General features: G+C 32.3%; 3 protein-coding genes across 3 annotated transcripts; 2 read left to right on the top strand and 1 right to left on the bottom strand.

Moving 5' to 3' along the window:
- Window positions 1-2,114: 2,114 nt before the first annotated feature.
- Window positions 2,115-5,244, top strand: LOC129950875 (transmembrane protein 145-like). Its single transcript, XM_056062803.1, has 6 exons — window positions 2,115-2,369; window positions 2,447-2,596; window positions 2,965-3,098; window positions 3,161-3,458; window positions 3,527-3,740; window positions 3,844-5,244. The coding sequence occupies exons 1-6, from the start codon at window positions 2,241-2,243 to the stop codon at window positions 5,154-5,156; spliced, it is 2,238 nt and encodes a 745-aa protein (XP_055918778.1). The 5' UTR covers window positions 2,115-2,240; the 3' UTR covers window positions 5,157-5,244.
- Window positions 5,245-5,401: 157 nt separating this feature from the next.
- On the bottom strand, window positions 5,402-13,656 carry LOC129950876 (protein mono-ADP-ribosyltransferase PARP16). The gene is made up of 5 exons (XM_056062804.1): window positions 13,070-13,656; window positions 12,774-12,929; window positions 6,154-6,363; window positions 5,930-6,098; window positions 5,402-5,868 (listed from the first exon to the last, which is right to left on the bottom strand). Exons 1-5 carry the CDS (start codon window positions 13,301-13,303, stop codon window positions 5,570-5,572), a joined length of 1,068 nt encoding a protein of 355 aa, XP_055918779.1. The 5' UTR covers window positions 13,304-13,656; the 3' UTR covers window positions 5,402-5,569.
- A 1,286-nt stretch (window positions 13,657-14,942) lies between these two features.
- Window positions 14,943-15,869, top strand: LOC129950131 (RNA-binding protein 8A). Its single transcript, XM_056061963.1, has 2 exons — window positions 14,943-15,182; window positions 15,254-15,869. Exons 1-2 carry the CDS (start codon window positions 15,122-15,124, stop codon window positions 15,691-15,693), a joined length of 501 nt encoding a protein of 166 aa, XP_055917938.1. The 5' UTR covers window positions 14,943-15,121; the 3' UTR covers window positions 15,694-15,869.
- The last annotated feature ends 340 nt before the right edge of the window (window positions 15,870-16,209 follow it).

The raw sequence follows: 16,209 nt of genomic DNA, 5'->3' as shown, positions 1-16,209 counted from the left end.
GGTCCCGACGGTGTACCATCATTTATTTTAAAGAAATGTGCTGCGTAGTTAGCACATCCGTTAAGTAGATTGTATCTTTACAGATTTCAGCAAGGCCTTTAATAAATTGTGTCATAAAACATTACTTTTAAAACTATAACAGCAAGGTTTCAACGACAATTTCATAAACTGGATCTCCTCATATTTGCAAGGTAGACGTTATAGTGTTAAATTTCGTAATGAGTGTTCCAGTTCATTTGTTGTGAATTCTGGTGTCCCCCAGGGTAGTCACCTTGGTCCTATTCTATTTGTTTTATTTATATATGACTTGGTTTCGATGACAAAATTCGTCTGTCCTAATATATGCTGATGATACTAAAAAAATTTCAAAAAAATAACTCTGACTGTCTTCTCTTGGAAAAAGGCTTAACATTATTTAGGGAATGGTGCAATAATAACCGTTTTGTTTTAAACGTTGACAAATGTAAAACCATGAGTTTTACATGCAAAAAAGTTCCAATCGTATTTAGTTACATGTTTGATTCTTGTCCTGGGTTTTATTAAGAGATTTGGAAGTGATTTCCGTGATCCATATGTTTTAAAATTACTTTTTGTTTCATTTGTGATACCAATCCTGGAAAATGCTTGTACAGTATGGTCACCTTACCACGCCGTACACGTCACAAGACTCGAAGCCATTCAGAAAATATTTTTGCGTTTTTGTCTACGATCCCTTCCGTGGTTTTAAGATATTCATACATTACCGGCTTATTCACAGAGACATTCTCTCATACATCTTCCTTCTTTGACAAATCATAGGATGTACTTTCAGTTTTTTTTTTTGTTGTTTTAATAATAAACGGACAAATTTCATCACCATCAGTTCTTGGTAGTTTAAACTTTAGTTTTAGTCGTTCAAGTATAAGATTCCAGAAACCATTGAATACTGATTTTAGCAGATCAAACTATAGTCTACATAGCCCCTTAAATCAATTAATTGAAATCTATAATAAATGTTACTCTTGTATTAATTCACCAAATGATAACATAAAAAGTATAAATTGCAAATTAAAATTGTTCAACAGTCTAGTTTAAGTGTTTAGATTTTAAGTAAATATTAAGAATTGTTAACGTTAGTATTTAACAAATTATAAATAAATAAATAAATACAAGTAATTAATAATTGCAATTTTTCAGTTACTTTTAAAGCATGGACATTTAAATTAGAATAATTTTTTTCCCAATTATAATATTTACTTTAAAGCACCACGACTTAAGTTAATTTATCTTTCTAGAAATAGATGATATCAAAAACCTTATATCAACAATATCAATCTTAAGTCAACTCAATGTGTTTTATCATTTTTTTTAACAAAAAGCATTCTTTCAAGACAAAGCAATCTTCAGTTTAGATTTTTTGATTAATTTGAGGACAACATATTATATGAAATGCCAACAAGGTTCCATAAAAAGAAAAATTCATTTAAAGTTGGCTAAAGATGATTTATAATCTTTAGTACCCGTGGCGTGATGGTTTGTTCGTAGGACTGTAATGCCAGAGGGCTTAGTTTTAACCTTATCTGTGCTAACTAAGGGCAAAGGTACTGCCTCTTGTGAGGAATTGATAAATCCCCTAAAAGTAATTCTTGTCATAAAAAGTGCTTTCTCAAATTAGCCCCGTTTGGATTCGGCTTAAAACTATAGGTCCCCTCCATCCCTGACAACATTACTCACACACAGAAATGGTTTAGAGTCCTTGTACTCAACGGACTGTTGCGCTTCCTAATTTATATTTTTTAAGATATTTCTGTTGAAATATGTATGCATATGAAATGTATTAATAAGATTGAATATACATATTATTCTTCAAACAAAACTAGAATCTTAATGCTGTAAGCTCTATAGTATTTCTCTTATGATAAAAATGTCCTTCCCACTCAAAATTCTTTCTATTTCAGGAAAAGCAATTATATTTTAACGATAGCAGTGTACACATGCAAAAGACCTAAATTCAAAATAACTGAAGTGACATCCACTTCATATCAGGTCGTATAAAGTATCTATCATAGTTCGATTACCCTTAGCGAGCTTTGTTATGACGGAAATTATCCTAGCAACGTAGGTTTTATACCCCAAAACAATTGACAAATATAAAATTCGCAACAAACAACCTTATAGTGCAACAGACTATCAAAATGTTAATATTACATTTATCCGTATTTTATTAATATTTCTTTCTTTTTCTTCAAGTTAAAATTAAAATGACCGAAAGATTAAGAAAAATGTGTTTTTTAAGGAGTTATAGTTTGATTGTTTCATTATTATTAATACTGTTTTTTTCGACAACTATTTCGGCAAGATACGTTGAAGGACACATTAAAACACTTGAGGCAAGAATACTAAGCTAATATCTAAAATACATAAATGTCTAATTAATTAATCAATTTTTATTATTTTATTGCATTAGGATTGGGTTTTCCTTGCACGTTTTTGTTTCCTGTCTGGAAGAGGAAGGTATGAATATCATATTGAATTTGAGAGGCGTTATGGAGAACCACAATTGTTGTTGTATTATGATGATGAAAGCCAGTGGCCGGCTATTTACAAAACTGGAAAGGTTGGTATATTTACATACATATTCAAAACTAAAGGACCCATTGAAATGAGGCTTCTGAAACCTAGACTATGGGATGGGAAGCTACCACGAAAAATCACAGCTGAATCAAAATTACATAATATTATGTTAAAGGAACAAAAATCATTTGTGATTCTAACATTTGTATGAATACTATTCACAAAAAATGGAATTACTAAGGGAAAACCTTACCATTGTTATTCTTTTCGGCCTAAAAACAATATTCCTTACCAGAATCTGTCTAGGTTTTAACTCTTGACATTGAACTTTTATTACATTTGATTAAATATTTAAATGTTCCTGAAATCATGTGAAAATTAGTATTTTGTAAAATCTTACATTTATTACAGACCTGTGCTGAAAGAGTGAGTGTTCTTCATCCCCAAGACAACCAGATCGTGACACTTTCTGCAAAAAGTCCCTACAACATTCTGTCAGGATGCGCCTTAAGGACATCCAGTTCCGATAAGGACACCACATTAAAGTAATCACAATCCTTTTTTTTAGCAATTCCGCTTATTAATAAATATATTCAATATTTTGTAGACCCAACATTGAAATTCCAATAGAAAAGCCTCTTTCTGGTGAAATAAATGCATCTTACTTTGATCAATTTTTGGAAACATCAACAGAACCCTTCACTTTGGGAGATTTTGAAATATTCAACACTAGTTATTCGATTTTTAATGATACAGAAGTTTTCAACCAAACCCAAAGGGTAAATTATATACCATTTGGCTCGGATGTGAATGGATTTGAAAATAATATTGAAAATGATACATTAACTAATTTGGAAGATGTTGAAGAGCTTTTCGGTGAGGAATTTCAAATAAATGGAACTAATGTAAGTGTCATTTTCTCTTTTAGAAGAAATTTCTTCTCATAGTGCATTCTTTTTTTGTGTGGTTTTAGATTCGAATAAAACGTGGATTTGGATCAGCTCGAAATACTTTTATTGTTACGTGTCATAGTTCTGGGGGTTTTTTGACTTCACGTGAACGTTGGTGGTACATTGCTATTTCCAATTGTGGCAGCAAGAACGGAATTGATGTTAAATACAAATTTCGTATGACAAACGGTCCACCTGGAGACTTTTGGCATGAACATTTCTCGGCAGATGAAATGTGTAAGTTTTTCGATTTTCGAACGTATATATAAGAATGGAAAATGAAACACCTATCGAAATAAGAAATTTTACATTTGTATATTTTTTTAATAAATTTCCACAGACATACCTCCAATCCTGCTGGCAGAAGCTCTTGTTTATGTATTCCTCCTGCTGGCTATCCTGATCTGTGCTATTGAGCTGAAAAATCGCCACCTGTTTCACTGTACTTATCGTCTCTTTGCAATGAGTGCAAGTTTTCAATTCTTCGGAGTGCTATTTCTTGGTGTTGCCTGGTCAAGATATGCAGTACATGGTGTTGGCCCTTACACCGGTCTGGGAACAGTTCTCTTAGCTGCTGCAGAAATTGTATTCCTTGTTCTGTTGTTGCTCATGGCCAAGGGATATACCATCACTCGAGCTCGAATCTCAACATGTTCCACCATTAAAATGACGCTTTTTATTAATCTCTACATTGTGTTCTACATGTCCCTGTTCATATATAGAGAGGAGGTATTTGATCCGGGAGAAGTATTGAATTTGTATGAATCACCTGGAGGTCTAGGAATTGCTCTATTACGATGTGGATCATGGGGTGCGTTTCTCGTTTCGATTATCAACACAACAAGGAAGTTTCCAGAGAAATCAGTATTCTACTATCCCTTTGCAGTTCTCGGATCGATGTGGATACTTGGTGGACCGATTTTGACTTTTATTGGTATTGTGTTCTTCGATCCGTGGGTCCGTGAGAGTGTCATGTGTGGGGTTTTCACTATTCTCAGTATTTCGGGGCATGCTTCTTTTCTCTGGCTTACCTGGCCATCGAGGGCTAACATAAGCTTCCCCTATCATGTGAGAACTAATCATGTTGGTGTAATGTCAGCATCGGATGATGGTGCCGACTATCCGCGACATGTTTACGAACCAAGTCAGGGCGGAAATAATCAGAGCATTATAATTCCACTCTCCCGGCGTACAGAAGAACTACTTAATGGTGTTTACAGTCAGTATTTATGCGAGCGTCAGTGTTATAACTCTGCATCCACCCCACTAAGTCATATATCATTTCCCAATGGAACAAATCCAAATAAAACGATCATTCAAAGTAATAACATTCAAAACATCGAGAGCAATACGATTCCTGAGGAACAACATGATTCGGGACATCCTTCTTTGGAAGATATTCCTAGCACATCAAGTGGAAAGTCTTCTGAAGACAATAAGCCAGAACCATCAGCGCCACCTGTTTCAGATACTTCAAAAACTTCATCGGCAGGATCCAACACATCGAAAAGGAATCCTTTTATTATTAATACAGCATTAAAGCCACCGAATAAGATCATTTTGGATCCAATTGATCCACCTGTACAAACAAATCGATTCGGCGATGTTCCTGCACACCTATTTGCTGCACGAAAAAGTTCAAATTCAAAATAAAAATATGTTTATAATAAACAAATAATTTATAAAAATCTTTTCTTGAAATTGCAATAAAAGTTTAAAACTTTCTTTACTTTAGAAATAATTGTTTCGATTAGTTTGTACTCTTTTTTTCGATTCGACTCCAATCGTTTTCTTGTCCATGAGAAGTTTGTTGGGCTTTTTAGTATATTTTCAAGGTTGTACCATAAGCCAAAAGCCTATATTTTCTAAAAACTACACAACATTAACTATAACAACGCTTAGAATTTTTCTTAAATTTCTTTTATTTATAAAATAAAATATTTATTATGTTTTTGCATGTTTTTATTATGTGTATTAAATTTGACTAAGAAATCTTCAGTATGAAAAGATAAACTGACTAAACACACACCTTCGCACCGTGGAAAACGATGCATTAATTTTTAATGCTAAGTGTAGCCTAATAATAATTTTTTAAGAACTCCCAGAGCGTATTTTGTGTTTTTAGCTATCACATGTTTTAAATATAATCCATTTCCACTGTTTGCAAGACCAATTGATGCCAGGAACAAGGTGTAGCACACAAGTGAGAGGGTATAACGATTTCGACTAACCCAATCAACAACAACACTACGTGCACTATTTTCATCAGGAAACTCTCGACCATAAAACAGGAGATATCTCACTCTTACAACATCGTTGTTTGTTATCACAATGTAAGTATTGGGAATATCAGTTTTGTGTTTTTCTAGAAAATAAACAAATTAAAATTAAAATACGAAAAAGTAGTTTTTAAATCAAAAACTTACCATCTTTTTTAAATTTTACATGATTTGGATTCTCAACATACTCACAAAGAGCAACACATGATATCATAGCACCACAACTTGAAGCACCCCAACCAGCACCGTATGGACTATAGCCCATGCTTACAGATAATTCTGATGATAAGTAAACGCCATCGCCAAATAAACCGTTCTATTAAAATATATTGTTAATAAATATTTGAAATGAAGTAAAACCTAAACCATACCTTGCACATGTGTTGATGTAATCCGTGAGTAATTATCGAATAGAAACTATCTAATTTACTACCGTGAAAAGCAAATTTACTTGAATAATTTTCTTTTTCTTTCTGGAAGACTTCTTCGGATTTTGAATTGGTTGTTGGACAAAGGGCAAATATGTGACTAGGACAAATTGCGTCGTTTTTTTGAGGAATTTTCGACATAATACTTTCATACTGAAAAAAGAAAAGCAATGTTTTATTTTAATTTAAAGCATTTATAAATTTAACAAATTAAAGTACAAATTTGAGTTCGCCAAAACTTATGCCACCAATTAATATATTGAAGTTTACGACTTCGCACAGTGAGGCAAGAGCGGAAAAAATTCTTTTTAAAAAGTCATATTTATCCTTTTAAATTGTATGTTTAAGTACTCTTAGATAATCCGTGCGTATGATTTAAAAGTATTTTTTAACATATGTATTGTATGTTCTGATTTACAAGCCCTCGAAGTTGAAAAATAATTTTACTCAAATCGCGAACCGTATTTTCCACAAATCTTGAGATGTTTTTTTTTCGAAGTGCCTTTTATTTCTATTTCTATTTTCGATTATCTAAAAATAATAAAAATTTGATTATTTATGAAAGATACCTTCTATAAGTAGTCTGAAACTTTAGTACTAGAAAAAAAGCGTGTTTTTTAAACTTTTTGATTTAAAAAAAGCGCCAAAAGATACCAAGAATGTAAGTATGCCAGAATATGCTCCATACATTCATGTTAAAGCACAGAAAAGATCAGCTGCACAGAAGTACAGACAAAATCAGCTGCAGATGTTTCACTGAATCGGATTTCAAAAAACCCCGTTTTGACGGTGGTGTTTACCAAAAGGTTAGATTTCAGAATGAACTGGTTAAATCCATTATTTAAAGAAAAAATGTCAAACTTTATTTTAAAAAAGACAACAAAATTAATTCATTGACCCAGGTCTGAGAATTTCTATTTTTGCGAAACCATTTATTTCAGCCTGGAAAAATTTTTCAACTTTTAACTCAATTTTCTTGAAAACAACTCAACACAAATATAGTTTCATGATATTTTAAATTATATAATAAAGTGTTATACAAAATAAAGAAAAGGATAAGGGATAGTCCTTTATTTTTTTTTTTATTTTTCGCTAAAAGTATGGCAGGTAGAAATAAAAAAGGTGTTATTTTTAAAGTTGTATTGCTTTGTTTTTCTTATGTATTTCGTAATTTTGTATTATCTGGCTTATTAGAATAAAATCTCTTACTTAAATCTATAAAAATGTCAGTATTGACTTATTGAGCATTTGTGCAAGGTATTTAAGAAAAACGTTTACTCTTTGATCAACCAAGAAGTGAAAGTGAAGTGAAATATAATAACAAACATACAGCTGTGGACAACTAATTAGAAACATTGTTCTTCCGTGCCTTGACTTCTTCGCAATACTGTGTTCTATCAAAATAGCTGTATCCTTAGCGGTGTATTAGAAATGTTATCTGCTAATTTGTAGAGATAACATCATTTGCACTCTTCTGACTGCATATTACGCAAAAAAATTAGGTTAAACCAAAAAAAGCACTCGTCGTTGCTGGTCAACTAATTAGAAACGGTCTATTTAAAGTTATTGCTGCAGTTATATTTTAAGTATTTTTTTTAATTTGAAAGGCTTTCATAATGAGTAAGTTTAAAAACTGCGATCTCGCTTCCAGAAAAGCTATTGTTGAGCTGTGGAAGCTAAAATATTCCTATAGAGCGATTGCATCTCATCTAAACTGCTCTGTAAACAAAGTTTTCAGTGCAATTAAGCATTTTCAAGCATTTGACACAACTGAAAATGTACCGCGGAAAAAAAGAGCTCGTAAGACATCCCACCGGGTTGATCGAAAAATTAGTAAAATTCAACATCAGATTTCCAATGAAGCTGAAGCTCCGATCTCTGCTGGCACCATTAGAAGACAATTGGTTGAGGCTGGGTTGCATGGTCGCGCTTCACGGAAGAAGCCACTAGTCACCATAAGGCAACGTAAACTTAGGATTCAGTTCGCAAGATCACACATCAATTGGACAGCAAATGAATGGAAAAACATTGTGTGGAGTGACGAAACGAAGATAAATCGAATGGGACCAGATGGTGCCCGTTAAAAGTACGTCGACATTTTAAATGAACGACTAGTGAATTGGGTCGATGAAAATATGCTAGTCGTTTGGAAGTTTCAGCAAGACAATGACCTCAAGCACACCGCTGGAATCACAAAACAATTTTTTAGGGACAGTTCTATCACTGTACTTGAATGGGCATCAGCAAGTGCAGACCTTAACCCAATTAAGCATCTTTGGGCTGATGTCAAAAAAGCTGTTGGACTAAAAAAAAAATTGTAACTTTGATGTTCTTTATTCGAACATTGAAGCCGCTTGGAAGGCTATAACCGTGGAGCGCAGTAGGAGACTTATTGAATCCATGGAGCGAAGATGCCGAGAGGTTCTAAACAAAGAGGCTTTGCAACCAAATATTAAAAGAATTTTTTGGTAATGATATCTTAAAATAATGAAATATTAAGATAAGATAATATTTTTCATTTTGTTTCAGATTAGATGTCCACCACAAAAGGTCTCCTTAATGTGATAAAATCTTTATATAAAAAAAAATATTATGTTTTTAAAATTTTTTGTTGTAAATTTTGTTGTTATTAAGAAAAAGCTAAAATATTATTTACAAAAAAAAAAATAATTTAATAAATAATTGAATGAAGAAACAGTTCTCAGAGTATATATAATTTGTGTTTCTAATTATTTGTCCACAGCTGTATATGATGAATTCAATACATTAAAATGGATTAATTTGAAACCCTATTCGGTGTTGTGTAGTGAACTTATTACTAATGGTCATGATTTTCCAAATTATGTACCATATTTTGTAAGGAATACCCCAACTGAATTTCTGAGTAAATAGAAACTGTGCTGTCAGAATTAAAGAAACTTTTTATGCCTCCTTTATTAAGTCTATGGAACGGAGTTCAAAGAAAAAAAAGGCATTTTGAAAAAAAAAATACACTCATTGGCTCGAAGGAGTTTTCGAAGTAGAACTAACCCAAAGTGTCTTGCCCGAAACGTCAACTAATATGGGAAGACCATATAAGAGTTTTGACGAATGCTGTGATCGAGGTAAAGGGTATAAGAGGTACGAAATATTTCCTCAAGAAGATATAAACTATGCAGTAACATCAGATTGCTTTTCCTGTTCACAATTTGATCCGGATAAGGCTCCTGCATTAATTATACAAGCAGAAGTGTCGAAATTAAGATTTAAGACATGCCCTAAAAGATTTTACTAAAAAAAAATTGTATTTAATTTTTTTTAATAAATTTTTCTTGACCAAATTTTGACCAAGCTTGCATAAGACTAATCTAAACATGTTTGCCAAATTTCATTAAAATCCGTTAAACCGTTTAGATTAACCGAACCACTGTGCGTCGTTTTAAATTATTTAATCATCCGTTGAGGGTGATTAAGTAAAATTGTATTGTTGAATATCTTTTGAGTTACTCTTTGCTTAAAATTTGATCGTGAAATTGATTTACTAAATTTTTGTCTTCAAATTCAAAATTATTAAATTTTGTGCTTTGTAAACTTTCTTGCTATATTGAAAAATTAGATTAGAATTGGTCGCATTCACAAAGCTAGTGGCTACGTAGTCAAAATTCAACTAGCTTTGTGAATGCAAAACTGCACTACAAAGCTAGTCAATCTGGAACTGTCATATTATTGACAAATGCAAATATATAAAATAAGAAACATTTTTGATTTGATAAATTTAACTTATCTTTTGTGTTTATAAATTTAATAAAATCAAATTTAAGACACAATTTGAATGATTTATATTTGTATTTAAATATTGAAATATTTATTTCATTTTGAATTCGTGTTACTTTACCGAGCAGCTGATTGTGAAACGTCAAAATTATTCGCCACTAACTTTGTAGCCGAATTTTTTACACTACGTCGTCGGAGGGGAAATTTCAACTACTTTTGTAGTTAGATTTAGCCAATCAGAATCCCTTGACTATAAGATAAGACTTCTGATGGACAAACCGTTAAAGTAAAAGCCATACTAATGAAGTTTATTTGAGTTGTTTAGCCTATTTTGGAAAATCGACATACAAGTCTTTTACCACACGAATTATTATAATTTGGTAAAATTTTTTTTTCAAAATAAGCGAACTTTTTTCCAAACTTAAAGAATATGTCAAGTGGTCGATGAGCCTTATTTCTGTAAAATTTTGCATAACAAAAATAAAATCGCTTTTCCATGATATCCCTAAACAAATACTATTTGTTGCGGTTTACATATTGATGCCAAAATTTAAGGCTGATAAACAATTCGCGATTTTTTAATCTAAGGAATTGCATGCTTAACATTTGGAGGGGGAAATGGAATATGCCATTAAACGTTTGGTGTCAGAATCATCTCAAGAAATGGAGTTGTGATTCTTTTTTCGTGTGATTAGACAGTTTGGAACTACTTTCAGTAAAAGTAAATCAAATAATGTTTTCTATGCTGACAAACCAGCAACTGCTGATCATTTAGAAGCCAAGCGAAGGTTTATAAAGCGTAGTTGAAATTATTTTATTTTTTAAGAGTTTAAGTAAGCTGAAAATATGTTTTTTTCTGTTTGGCAATACCTTTTTTAGAGTTGGTCCTTTTGCCATATAATTTGTCTTAAATCCTAACCAATCTTACATATGTTTTTTTTTAAATCGAAAAACTAGACCTCGGTTTCCAATACCAGAACTACTTTTTGCCTTAGAAAAAATGAAAAACAATAAGGCTTCGGGTTTAGATGGCATCCCAGCCGAATGTTTGAAAAATGCCAGCTCTTAATATTTAGAACATATATTATTCTTACTTAACCGAGTGTTCAACAACGAAGACTTGTACCTTGGGTTGTAACAAACAACAAAATAAATTCTTTTCAGGCTAGGTTTCGAGCTAACCTCTCTATAGTTGATCAAATTTGTACTTTAACTAATGACGCTAAATGTTTTTTGGATAAGAAAACTAATCTCTATGCTTTTTTGTGGATTTTAAAGCTGCCTTTGATACTATTAACAGAAAACTATTACTTTTCAAACTCGCAGGTATTGGATTATCAACAACAACATTTTTAAGAATATATGAAAAACTTCTTTCAAATACAACAGGGGTAGTTTCTAATGGTAGACCCTCTTTGCAGCAATTTAAGACAGAACTGGGTGTCCCGCAAGGTTGCATTTTGAGTCCTTTGGTCTTCTCACTTTTCATTTGGTCAAGTTTTTCTAATAGCAAATGTATCGAACTGATGGTAAAATTCAAAGTATTTGATGCAACAATTAAAAGTTCACTCTGTTATGCTAATGAAGTGTTTGGTTACGAAGTATGTGAAGACTTTGAAGTTATCCAGAGATATTTCTTCAAAGTTCCCTTTAATTACACCTAACTATGCAATATATCTAATTTTCTTAAAAAACCTTAAGGCAAATGCGGACTATATTGTCTAAGTTTAAAAAAGATGTGATAATAATCTTCAAAGGAAAGTACTCATGATTGCACTTCAGCATTGTTACGCGCCGTTCAAAGATTGGCAAGAATTGGCTGCTAAATATAATACAGCATTGAATTTAGCCTTGAATAACTTTTTTTCATGGGAAGATGAATTCTATGACTGCATCTCAGCAATTGACGAAAAAATATTTCAAAATTCTCTGAAGAGTCCATGTCAACAACGATATACAGCAAACTCAATCATTGTTTGGCGGAAGCTAATTATTTTCGAAAAGAATTCACAGTTAGCGAGATGAGTTTAATATTTAAAATCTGAACTGAAATGCTAGAGCTGAATTACAGACCTCAGAGGGTTGATATAAATCATAATTGTAATCTTTGCAACCTTAATCAAATCAAAAACGAAATTTATTACCAAATACAAAAAAACAACGCATCGAAACAATCAATTTATTTAAGGAAACTGGTGGATGCATTATTTCACGTCGGGTTCCTGAGGAGTGGTTTCCATGATCGTGCAATTTAACACCGCTGACCTATTTTTTGAGGGAATATATGAAATCGCCTTGAAAAATAATATTTATGCTCTGACCCTTTACTAAAATTTTGCTGTTCAATAAAATTTGTTGTTTTTAATTTTAAAACACATTTTTAGATTTGTATGCCTTCAAAAAAACCCAAATATAATTTATTTTAAACAAAATTGTTTATATTTAGGACGCCCCACTTTTTGTTTAGTTTAAAGAAACAAGGCTGTAAATAAGGATAAGCTTTTGCCATGACATTTGTAAGTACTTATTTTCGAAACACGACTCAAATTTAAATGGCCCGTCATTTTGTTGGAAATTACATCGTATATTCGATCAACAGAATAAAACCCTTGTTTTATTGAAGATCTTCAAAACACCTGCGTTATTAACAGATGTAGCAATCTGATTGGTAAGACAATGAACGAGAATAATTCAACGACACAGAAAATAAAAATGTTTGAATGAAGCGTCAAAAGCGTCTTTACGTACATATGTTGGTTTGTTTAAATAAGAATTATATTTTAAATATTGACACACAAACACTCACTTACCTCTTCACTGTCAACGCTCCTTACATATGGATCCCTTAAAGTAACAAGTACCCAATAAATTAAGTCCACAACTTCGGTGTCCAGCTCATCATAGTTTTCGTCAACTATGTTTTTGAGTAAAATCTTAAGCTTTGGAGTTTCGTTGATAATAACCACCTATGTACATAGTTGAGAATAGGTATACAAAAGAGACATTCATTTAAATTATTAATATCAACCAATAACAATCGCCCACGATTGAATTAGAACAAACAGTATCCAAGTACATACTATTAATTAATGATTAGAATACATACCAAAGTTTCTATATTACAGCCTCCTTGTTCATTTTCAAATCTTGGTGGGAATGGTTTGAGCTGTGACTCAAAACGATAACTCAATGCCGCCGAAACAAAGATAGTCCATTTAGCATCACAAGCAATCAGGTCCCTAGTCAGAAGATGCTTCAGACAATGAATTTTCTCTAGAAAATCTGTAGCTACAGTTGGCCGATCGAGTATTCTATGAGGCTCCGACTCCGATGTCGTCATGTTGCAATTTAGATTATTTTATTATTTTTATTTCCAAAAATTTATTGTGTAAACGTTAATTGATTTTTATTATTATAGTAAAATGATAAATCACAAAATATACAATTTTATTGGAGATTTGACTTAATGTAACTAAGGCTACGTGTCCCTCCGATAAAAATAATTTGTGTTTTGTGTTTTTTAGTTTTCATTCGTTTTGATAAGAAGTGTGATTTTCAATTTCTTACTACAGCCAACGATAATTGCAAGTTGTTCTAATTTCATCAATTAAAAGATAAACAAGGGAAAAAACGGCGGAATGCGATTATTTTGCTATTTTGTTCATATTCGTAGTGAAGTTAAAGTGAAAATAAAAGAATGATGCGACCAAAACAAATCGAAGTGACATTTGAGAAGGTAGCAGGGTATCATGAAAGTGCTAGTTAAGTAGCGTGTAAGTGTTGCTGCGAAGCGTTGCGTTGTAGAGTTTTGTACATGACAGTGATAGCAGATTGAATTTGTTCAATTTTCTTTTTGAAGACTAACTACAGAGAACAGTTTTTTTCAAAAAATTTTGTCTTTTTAAGTATTGCACTTAAAGCATTAAGATTATAATCACTGTTTTGTATAGCTCACTGATTTGTCACTTTTTAAGCTGTCATCATGTGACATTTGACAATTCAAAAATACGTCGTTACTAGAAATGGAACAAATAATCTCCAACAACACGCTTAAAAAATTAGGAAAACAAATTTGTATCTACAATTGGTCAATGAGATGTTGTGATTTAGTACCTTTGGACTTTTATCTTTCATTCTAAGTGAAAAACACCTTTAGACTTTTATATTTTAGTCTACGTGAAAATCAATGCTTTGCCATCACTCCACAATCGATTCAAGCCCTTAAGGATGGAGTTCATGGGAACGCACAGCAGGAAAACTCTAGTATGTCTATAATTCAAATTCATATAAGAAAAATTAAATTTGACCGAAAATCTCAGAACTTCATAACAGAAAAAAAAATCAAGAAATAAATACATAAAAACATGAGTACATACATTCTGTTTCAGTTGTTGAAGATTTTTAAAACGGTGATCGTTTCTTGCATCCTTCTAACCTAAAAAAATATGTATTCCTTTTTCCTGATACCAAACCCCTTTTCCTTTTGTTGTGTTCGAAAGCAGAAGCAACGTATTCTGACCTTACAGCGACAAAGTTTTGTCATCTTGTATTTATGCCAACGTGTACTGTTATTCTGAAAGGAAAGCAATGAGTAAGAGCTTTAGAAAGTAGTACTTTGTAGAGAATTTAATTTGTTAATCGAAATAATTTCTAATCGAAAATTCACCATATACGTAAACATTCATTGTCCATGGTTTTTAAAACATTTCATGTAACTGGGCATATTTTCGGGCATCATTTCTTACCAAAACTGCCATACAAAGCTCGAATCGTTCTTAATTGCAAGCTTTTGAGATATTTTCATTTGTTTTATTCACAGTTTTTCCCAAAAATGTGCTTTACAAATTATTTTGTTGAAAAGAAAACTAATTAACAGAAATTAAAAAGTGTGAACGTGCATTAACATTATTTTCAATATTCACCAACGCTTTTTTCCAGGCAACCCCTCAATGATTTTAATCAAACATACCTTCTGTATGTCATTTTTAGTATAACTGTGAAGGTGAACTGTCAACCCAAATAATCTAGCAACGTTGTCCGGCCGCGGCTATTTTCTCTTTGCATTTTTGTTATTCTTAAATAACCCAAAACATATTCCTAAACAAAATACATTTACTTGACCTGAAATACTTCAAATAAATAACTTTTCTTCAAAAATATGGCTGATGTATTGGATATCGATAATGCTGAAGAATTCGAGGTCGATGATGATGGCGATCGTAAGTTTCCAAAAACAACCCGACAACATCAGATTTCTTAATTTCGAACTATAATTTCTTTTCTCTTCCAGAGGGAATCGTTCGTTTGAAGGAAAAGGCAAAGAAACGTAAGGGACGTGGTTTCGGAAGTGAAAGCAATTCCCGGGAACCGATTCAATCCTATGAAAGAGTTCGTAACGAAGACGATGACGAATTGGAGCCGGGACCACAACGTTCAGTCGAAGGTTGGATTCTATTTGTTACATCAATTCACGAAGAAGCCCAAGAAGATGATATTCAGGAAAAGTTCTGTGAATATGGTGATATTAAGAATATCCATTTGAACTTGGACAGACGTACAGGTTTCTCTAAGGGCTATGCACTTGTTGAGTACGAGACCCACAAACAAGCTCTAGCCGCAAAAGAAGCTCTCAATGGATCCGATATAATGGGACAAACAATTCAAGTTGACTGGTGTTTCGTGAAGGGACCAAAACGAACAAAGAAGTCATCTGACCGCAGGAGGAGATAACTTCTGTAAACACTCATTCATTGCATTTTTCTAGGGTAGACTAGTCGAAGATTGGTTAAGTCTATGTTTACTAATTCATAGGTAGTATCTTCTAGAACACTTATCCACTTTTTTCACTTATAATTTTATAATTATTTAAACTAAATAAAAACTCAGTCTTTCGATCAAGAAGCAAACTATTTTTAATTGTTCCAAACATTAAGTATTAGCAGTCCTACGGGGTCAACTGCGATATTAAAGTTGAACCACTACACTGCACAGTTTTTTTGGTAGCAACTTCGAATAAAATGTTCCTCGGAATTTTCTCTGTTTCTAAATTTTAATTTTAGTAGACTGACGTTTATTTAAATAGCAGTTCTTTATTAGAAGCGTGTCTTATTACACTTTGAACAGGTGAAATAAGGCCACATTGGTTTTATATCACTTTAAACAGTGAAAAAGGGCCACATTGTAGTCGCAATCTAAAACAACTAATTGTTTAAGACAAGGTGAAACTCAGTTAATACATTCTGTGTA

Source organism: Eupeodes corollae, chromosome 3, assembly GCF_945859685.1.
Source record: "Eupeodes corollae chromosome 3, idEupCoro1.1, whole genome shotgun sequence".
Classification (NCBI taxonomy): Eukaryota; Metazoa; Arthropoda; class Insecta; order Diptera; family Syrphidae; genus Eupeodes; species Eupeodes corollae.
This window is presented reverse-complemented; position numbering and strand designations above follow the sequence as displayed.